This window comes from Sitophilus oryzae, unplaced genomic scaffold, assembly GCF_002938485.1.
Source record: "Sitophilus oryzae breed Bouriz unplaced genomic scaffold, Soryzae_2.0 scaffold_815_pilon_pilon, whole genome shotgun sequence".
NCBI lineage: Eukaryota > Metazoa > Arthropoda > Insecta > Coleoptera > Curculionidae > Sitophilus > Sitophilus oryzae.
The window spans coordinates 1,754,633-1,764,545 of record NW_022147434.1 but is presented as its reverse complement, the minus strand read 5'-3'; the positions used below and the strand labels follow the sequence as shown (position 1 = coordinate 1,764,545).

Below are 9,913 nucleotides of genomic sequence, written 5' to 3'. Positions count from 1 at the left end.
TTGTAGATTTAAAAAAAAAACAAAAACTTTAGAAACAGGAAGACCTACAGTGGCAACGAGGTGCGCATGCGTAGTATCTATGAGTAATGGTGGGTTCATACAGCCAAATAAAATAAAATAAGAATAAAATAAAGTAAAATAAGAAAGTTGGTTATATGGGATACCGTACATGCGTTCATACAGCCAAATAAAATAACAAATAAAATAAGAAGTCTTTATCTTTTAACTTCTTGTTTTATTTTATGTGAAAACGGCTTTGCGCACGCTTAATTCTAACCTACAAATATTTTCAGTTTGGATTTAATTTATTTTATAATTTCACATAAGTAAAATGTATAATATAGTAGGCAACGAATAAATAAATATACTATAAATAGTAAAATTACTATAAACAATCGTAAAAGTTAACTTTTATCCAGCCTCATCGTACTGCGCATGAGCAAATATATATTTCTTATTTTATTTTATTTGACTGTATGAACGCACACCAAGACGCACACAAATAAGAATTCCTTATTTCTTATTTTATTTTATTCTTATTTTATTTTATTTGGCTGTATGAACCCACCATAAGTGCAGCAAATAGACCTCTCAAGGTCAGCCATTATACCCATTATACATTATACCCCAGTTATATCCTTTTTACCGAAATATTTTTATTCGTTTTTTTTAAATTTGTATTTTGTGTAGAAATGAATATTTAGGCTCAAAATTCAAAGGGCTCAAACAATCGCTAATGTCTTTTACACTTAGACAAGGAAAGAGCTTTTACATATATTTTACATCACAACGAAAAAAATACACGCGTTATAACCCAACCCTGATTATATATGATATTGGATCATATATACAAAATAGAGAATACTTAAATATATGTTTCTTTTTATATATGACTTTGGATTATGAACTTTAAATCTATCATGAAGAACAGTTTTTCATACCAACCCAACCTCAATTTCCTGTCAGTTTTTAAAACAACGGTAGAGAAAAGTAAACATACAAAAGTTTAAAAGTTTTATCTGGTTTTATTAGAATAACTTTAAATTGAAACTATTAGTAAAAAATGCCTCTACCTCCAGCTTTGGCAGCCAAATTATCTAAAAGGGGGATAATAACACGTAATTATATTTAAGTAGTTAAAGTATAAGTAGCTGAATAATTTTTTTTTAGCCAAACATAAACCGTCGGAACCATTGAAAAAGATCGACTATAAAGGGCTATCCACTTGTCCTAATAAAAATAATATTTTTCATGAGTGTACTCGTTGGTGCGAAACACATTGGAAGGGGGTCTTGACTCCTGAACCAAAATACATGCGTAATATGCAAAAGCTTCTAGCAAAGTTTCCTTTGCCAAATAATTGGACAGAAGTCTTTGATAAAGGAGTGTATGCAAATTTATTGCTTGATTACATTATTCTTTATTTAATCATTTCTTTTATTTTAGGGGGCGTTATTATTATTGGAATATGGAAACAGATATGGTATCGTGGTTACCTCCTAAACATCCAAAAGCTTTATTAACTAGAAGTGCGGCTAAGCTAAGAGAGAGACGAATACTCGCAGAAAAGGAGGAGAAATTAAGAGACAAAGATACTGCTAAAAAGGATAAGGAAAATGATAGAATTAGTGATAAGGAGAAAGACAGAGAGAGTGATGAGGATGATAGAAACCATAGATCCAAGTACGGTGATCGAAGGGATAGAGATAGGGACAAAGAAAGGTATTGTAGATTATGTATACTTATATCTGTCTGTAGTGGGTTCATTTTTTGAAAATGGCTATTATTTCGAAAATTTACCAAATAAATATGAATTTCTTATTATTTTTAAGTTAACATAGTCTTGCACTATTATTACTGTTTTTCAGTTACTGTAATATTTAGTATTGATTTGGTGTTATAAATTACCAACTTTTCATTAAAATGACTAAACAGATTTATATTCTTATAAACTTTTATATATATTTTTTCAATCATATGGTACTATATACAGTTTTTACAAATCCTATTGGCAAGTGAAGTCTTGTGTTTACATCTAGCTGTAAATCACTATGAAAATTGTCATAATCAGCGAACAACATTACATAACATAACAGCACATGGCTCAAGTAAATCTCCACCTTTTTAATACAAATTGTATATATTATTGTTATTTTTAATTAATAGAGAGGATAGAAGGAAAAGGGACAGAGATGATCGGCACCGACGGGACAAAGAAAAAAGACAGAAGAAAGATGATCAGTTAGATCCCATGGATCCCGCAGCATACTCTGATGTACCTCAAGGTACTTGGAGTGACGGCCTTGAAACTAACAAAATCCGAGCAGATAACACAGCATCTGGCGTGCTGTTCCAACAGAGACCTTACCCAGCACCAGGAGCTGTTTTAGCAGCCAATAAGGATAAAGACAGAAAAAAATAAAGTAGCAAAAATTCAGCACTTCAATTTTTAGGAATAAAAGTACTTTTGTGTTGTGCTTCATTCGGAACCTAAAAATTAGTGGCATAAATTAGTGAATTCAATAATGCTTTGTACTTATGAGGTTATTATCATTTCCAATGTTAAAGAAAAAATCGTAATTAAAATAGAATATCCTAGCAGCAGCTTGCGATAGTCAGTTATAAATCAATACACTTTTTATTTCTAACCACAATTTCTTTCGACAGATGATAATCAAAGGGCAGAATGACATTACTCGTACATGCGCAATAGCCACTAATTTTGACGTTCTGAAAGGTTATATTGAAAGTAGAGGAACAAACATCTATGCTATTTGAAACCACTAATTTTGAAGTTCTGAACGAAGTTCAAGTCACTAAGAAAAGTATGAATCGTAATAAAATATTTCGATTGTAAAAAAGAAATTTCAAATAAAGCAACATGGAACTATAATACATATTTATTTTTTTATGAACTTTAAAAATAAGTTCGCTATTAAGCTATTTTATAAAATACATCCTTTTTGGAAAATTGAAAGGTATATATTTACATAAGTCAGGCATACTTTAGATATTCTAAAATAGTAAAAAGTACCCAAGTTATTCAAAATATTTGTATATCCTATACAAAATTAGTGTCGTATGAATCCAGCGTTTTCATGAATAGACCGCAAACTGAATTTTGAATAAAGGTATGTTTTCTTTCAAACACACAAACATGAAAATATACATTGTTATAAAACATTTTTACATTTTAAAATTAACATGGAAAAATATATGACATATGTATATTTAGCTTTTACCAAAATTCTACCCTAGAATTCTGATATTTCATGTACAGTCTGTCCCATTTTCTTGTGTTTTAAGGTGTTTCTCGCTTATAAGGGGTTTCCACATAACTATGCTACTTTTTGATGAAACTAAAGATGCTGGAAATTGTATTTTTCGACACCTTTTATATCTCAGTTATCTTATGACTTATCGAAAAGATGAAAAATGTGTCCCGTAGAGTTTTTCACGTAGAATCCAGTGGCGTAACTAGTTTTTCGTTGAGAGCTGTCATTTTCGAAATATGACTCAAACAACTCATTAATAAGGTAAGAAATGTTTTATTTAACTTTTTAAGATAAATCAAGTTTAAAACTACCCAGAACCTAGTTTATAATTATTATTTGTTTAATTTAGTTTAATCAGATAATTTTACTTTTCATTGTGTTATTTTAATAAACTGGCACTAAGAATGAACTCGTGCTGTTTTTAGATAATACATAGTCAATCAATATTATTGATATCTTTGATGCAGATGCACTTCTGCAATAATTTCACACATAGAAACCAGCGTGGAATAGTAATATTTTTTTTGATTGCTTTGTTTACATAATTTAAACTGACCGCCTTATGTTAAAAAGTTAAATAATGCATTTTTTACCTTGTTTAGGAAAGTAAGTATAGAGTATATTATATTTATAGAAAGCTCATAACAAGAAAATAAAAATAAAATAATAATATATAGAGGGTATCTCATTTAAAAAAACATAAGTTTGAGTCATATATCAAAAATGACAGCTGCCAACGAAAAACTAGTTCTGCTACTGAATTATACCTGAAAAACTCTAAAGGACCCAGTTTTCATCTTTTCGATAAGTTATAAAATAACCGAGATACGAGGGGAGTCGAAAAATGCAACAATTTCAAATTCGCCCTTATATTCCATTCATAAAAAAGTAGCACAGTAATGTGGAAACCGCATCTTTGTATCTCTACTTATAAGCGGGAAAAAATGTAAAACATACAAAAATGAGACACCCTGTACATAAATTAGATTTCGAGAGAAGTGGCGTAATAATTCTAATCATTTCTAAACTTGACAAACATATATTACTTAAATACTATAATTTCATAAATTATAAACTGATACAATATATGAATTGTATGTAAACACAACATATCTATTCAAAAGATATACTAATGTCACACAGACACTCTTATGGCTTAATTCGGTGTTTTAGCATATTTTGATTATTTTGAATAAATAATACAATTTTTTTTACCGGATTTTTTCCCAATTTTCAAAAAGAAATCAAAATCTAACATTTCAAATTCAGTAATGGCACCCCTGACGTCACTTCTGGAAAGTACCACACACAGTTGCTGTTCCTCCATTCGCGAACTTGGAGTTCCGGGCTTTACGCCCTGGGGCTACTCGAGAACTGTTCTGAAAGGAGCAGTGCGCGATAGCCTGGTGCCTCCATATGGCGCGGAACAGTTCTGGAACTTTATGACTCAATTGGATGGAGTGAGAGTATCGCGTTCTTGAACAGTTCAGAGCAGCTCAACTGCGTGAAAGGAGGACAGCAAGTGATGAGCATGTGTGGTACAAAGTGCCAATAAATGTTGGCACTGATTACTGTGTTTAGTGCCCTGTTAGGTAGAGAATAACCCAATATTACAATTTAAATTTATATTTTTAACGGGAGAAAATATTTATATAAGATTCATAAAAAATGTTTATACCTATACCCCTGTGGCGGATTCATTTCTTCAAAAAAGTCCTATGCAGGGTTGGCATGATATATATCAATGATATATATCGGATATATATCATTGATATATATTATATTTATACCTTGATATACAGGGTGGTCCGAACTGTATTCCGGAAACTGCGGCAGCATATTCTGCAGATGAAAAAAAGTAAAAAAGTTCGTATAAATGTATGTCCTAAAATACTTAGTTTCGGAGATACAGGGTGTAGAAGTTTCATTTTTATTTCGATTTTTTCTAAATAATTTCTGAAGTAACGTCAATATTTGGATGAAAATTGGTGTCTGGGAGTTTTGTGACACGAGAAATTTTATTTTGATGTCAAAATAAAACTTATTTGTAGGGGGCGCCACCTACATGCGTTTTGACTGTTTTGAAGAGTAATAACTTTTCGACAGTACCTGTATAACCGACTAAAACAATATACATTTCCATAACTTTTTACGTAAAAAATGTCTCTTGGTAAAAATTGCTACGAGCAACCGTTCTCAAGATATTTAAAATGGAAATAGTCAATACATGTCATTATTGACAAAAAATAAGCACACGTTTTGAATAGAGTTATTTGACTGAAATAATAAATTTTTATTTTTTTAAATTAATCATAAATTTTTGAAAAATGATGATTAAACAGTTTCTGTTGAACTTTTGGCATAAAAAGATTTCAAATTTAAGATTTCAGTCTAATAACTACTTTGTCAACATGTTTAATTTGTCAATGATGACAGGTATTGATAATTTCAATTTCAAATATCTCGAGAACCGTTACCCGCGATTTTTACCAAGATACCTTTTTTACGTAAAAAAAGTTGTAAATGTATATTTTTTTACTCAGTAGTTTTATACAGGAATGAATGAAAAGTTATTACTCTTCAAACCAGTTAAAGAATATGTAGGTGGCGCCCTCTACAAGTAGGAGTCACATTGACATGAAAATCAAATTTCTCTCCCAGACACCAACTTTCATTCAAATATTGACATTACTTCAGAAATTATTTGAAAAAAATCGAAATAAAAATGAAATTTCTACACCCTGTATCTCCGAAACTAATCATTTTAGGACATACATTTATACGAACTTTGTTACTTATTTTTATCTGTAAAATATGCTGCCGAAGTTTCCGGAATACAGTTCGGATCACCCTGTATATCATGATATTTATAAAAAAATAAAACTCAACTCTTTTCTTAAATTTCTACGTTAAAAAAGTCAACATGTTTACGGCACAACGTATTTTTATTACTTTATGCGATTCTCGAATTACATAAACTCGAAACTGCGTAATAGGCTTGGGAACGGAAAAGCTGGAAAATTAACCTTTTTATTTAAATACAACAATCAACAAAAAAAAAGATAATATTGATTGGATCTGGGACAATTCAAATGTACCAAAAACTTTGCCAGAAACAGTATCAATTATTGATTCTGACGTCTGACTTAACGATTTACCAATAATAAAATTAATAAATCACATATAAATTTGTTTGTTGTTAGTTTTAGAATATTTGTTTATTTCTTAGAATTTTCGATTATTTTTTAGAATTTCTGTTTATTTTTTAGAATTCCTGTTTATTTTTTAGAAGTTCTGTTTATTTTTTTAGAATTTCTGTATATCTTTTATATATTTTTGTTTTAATGCTGTTCCTATTCTGTACAAAGCAACAATAATTAAGTTGAAATAAAAATATTTGCTTGAGCTCTTGATTTTACTTGATACTAAACGCAGTTTTACATAAAAAATAAAAACAAAAATAAATATCAAAGCTTGATATATATATCGGATATATATCCGATATTTGATATTTATATAAATATCATGATATTTGCCAACCCTGGTCCTATGGGTATTTCGCCACTGCAAGAAAATCTACAAAATAAAAGAGTTATTTTTTTGTAAACACTGCTGCGTTAATCCAACGGAGACTAATTGTCAGCAGTGGTTTACTGATAAACAAGTTTCCCTAACGGACGAAAATATGCTTAACGTTTCGGGAAGTATCTTCCCGTCGCATCGTCGGAAGCAAAAAAAGTTTTTTAGTCTCCGTTGGATTAATACAGCAGTGTTAAAAAGTGCAAAAAAATCTTATTTTGTAGATATTCTTACAGTGTCGAAATAGATACGATAGGTAAGTAGGTACCCAAATTTTTTTTAATTTCGATTGGGTACTTTTTATAAGATTAGGGTTGAAACTATTATTTAAGAATTATTTTTTATAAGATTAATATCGTAATTCATAATTAAAAATACAAACTTTATATAACATAATTCCCAATAATTTAACGAATTTAATAAGAAAAAAACCATCGTGAATTTAACCTCCAAAGTAAAATTACGGCAACGCTGGAATATTAAGCTTTAGTGACGCCCTCTGTTACTTAACTCGTTAAATGGCCCTAAGTGACGTCAGCATTTTTAGGCCCCTGTTTAAACATAAAAAATGGCCCTTTGAAAACGAATACCACCCTACAAATTAATGACTTGACTTCCTTCTACAAATTGTTAATACCCATATGCACCGTTTTCAGTTTAGCACGCTTAATTTTGATTGGTTTAGGAAGTTAAAGTTGCTTCAATTTTATATTGTATGCACATTCTGCAGAAGTATCATACGATGGAGAAAAAATGCTGTCATGGTTGGCTTGGAAATTACGACGAGATGGCAGAAATTCTCGTAATTTCTGCCATTTTATTAAAAAAATTCCATAAGAAAAAGATAAATGCACATTAACACAACTTAAAATTTAGGCTGATTTGCACGTATCCAGTGGCTGGCGCCAGTCTCACTGGTATACCAGCACTGTGCGAATCACTATCACGAAAAAATTGTCGTTTTATAAAATACAATATTTTTTTAGGATAAAAGTGTGTGACATTAAAGCAGGAAAAAATCTAACTGATCCCGCCTTAGGAAAAATAGTCCCGCTTTTTAGATTTTTCTTTTTAAATTGTTTAAAACTATTTTTAAGTATGCGTAATATTACTATATGCAACTATAGAAATTTCCAAAAAATAAAGCAGATATATTAATATAGATATTTTTTTGGTTGTCAGTTTTATTGTCGGTTGTCAAAAGTTGTAATAGTTGCTAATTTAGTAATTAGCGTCAGTCACCTGCTTTTTCATTATAATGATTTGGCAACCCTGGATCTATATCCTAGGCTCAATATTAAGCTTGTTTAAATAATGCGGCGCATACGGGCATAACCTCACAATATTAAGTAAATAGACCTGAACACATTAAAAATAATTCACTTAATAAAGTTTAACCAATATATTTTTTTAAGATAATAGTATTTAAAAATATATTCATTACCTCTACACAAATTGTTGAACAGTTTAAAAATACATATATTTCTCTCTCTGACAGCCTAGTATCAATAATACTAAAAATAACTTGTTTACATAATATTATAAAATTAAGACTTATTTTAAAAAAGAATTTGTGGTTTAGCTCATATGCTTATAGTCTAATATACAGGCTATGCCAAAAAAGTGACCACAATTTTTTCATAACCTATTTTTATTGATTTACTGAAAAAAGTTTAAAGTGAATTTTCTAGCCTTCATTGTTCCATAACGTTGATTCATGAAGTCCTTCAACTATAAATGGTGAACACAGCCATCAAACTATGAATGATCTATCAACAACAGTGCAGAACGAATCTCTGCCCGTCACCATGTTCTTTTCTGTATTGTTAATTATATAATTTAAAAGTAAAATATATTGTAAACTAAAAAAGTAATAAATAAAGCCTTGAGTTTTCTGAGTCAAAAGTTATTTTTTTAAAAACAATTTTTAATATTGGGAAACATAAGAGCGTGCCCAACCAAAAAAATATTTGACGCATGACAAATATCGTGGATCAACCACTTAAGGTGCGTATTCATTATCCGCACGAACGAACGAACGAATGTACGCTAGTGGTATGGACGGGGACCGCACGAGAAGACCGGAGGCATTTGTTGGCGAACGCCTTTGATGTACCGACTCGAAACGGATGGTCGAGCGAACGAACGAACGAACGGCCGCATGCGTTCGGTCCCCGTCTAAATATACCGCACTTTCATTCGTTCGTTCGTTCGTTCGGATAATGAATACGCACCATATACGCACCTTTATAAATAAGGCATAAGGCAAAATTTTTTAGGCATGCAAAAAGTGGGGTTAAGTGATTACCTAAATATCGAATTTTTTCAGAATTTTACGTCTATGCGCCAAGTGTCATAAATGTACAGAGCACTTTCAAAAAATTTCAATATTTTGGATATTAAAAAAAATATATTTTTCCCAAAAATTTCATAAAATAAGAATAATTCCTAATACAACATTTTCTCTGTTCCATAAATAACAGATTATTTAATTTATTTTTAATAGATTTTAAGCTACAAAAATTATAAAAAAAGGAAACTTCAACTTCTTTTTTTTTCAACACGCATATTGTTTTTTCAAATTAAAAATAGAAAATGTACATTTTATTTCTTTACCAAATATTGAAGAAGAGTAAAATTAAATTACTGCATTAGGAATTATTTTTATTAGATTTGGTTTGTCTTTTGCAATCCTAATGAAAAAAATATGTCTTCAAAAAATAATTGGAAAACTGTTTTTTTTTTCAAAGCCCCTGTATATTTATGAAACCTGATATGTATATGTCGCAGGCGTATCGAATAACTCGGCGTTTTGCAAAAAGACTAGGCATATTATAAAACCCGGCGTTTTTAACAATAGAAGGATATTTTGTAAAGAGCCCATCTGTTTTCAGTCGCTTTGCAAAATGCCCAATGAAGACTAGTCAGATCGCACAAAATATTTTACGCGGGATTAGTAAAACCCTTGATTATGTATAAATAGATATACAATGAGGGCTTAGTAAAATCCTATCTTCTAGATGGCGCCTTGCCCGTTTTGCATTTTTCTATTCCCCTAC

The 9,913-nt window shown here is 30.3% G+C and overlaps 1 protein-coding gene across 1 annotated transcript; it reads left to right on the top strand.

Moving 5' to 3' along the window:
• Positions 1-955: 955 nt before the first annotated feature.
• LOC115889515 (polyglutamine-binding protein 1-like) lies at positions 956-2,893 on the top strand. Its single transcript, XM_030909536.1, has 4 exons — positions 956-1,118; positions 1,171-1,387; positions 1,447-1,722; positions 2,167-2,893. Exons 1-4 carry the CDS (start codon positions 1,064-1,066, stop codon positions 2,420-2,422), a joined length of 804 nt encoding a protein of 267 aa, XP_030765396.1. The 5' UTR covers positions 956-1,063; the 3' UTR covers positions 2,423-2,893.
• Positions 2,894-9,913: the final 7,020 nt, after the last annotated feature.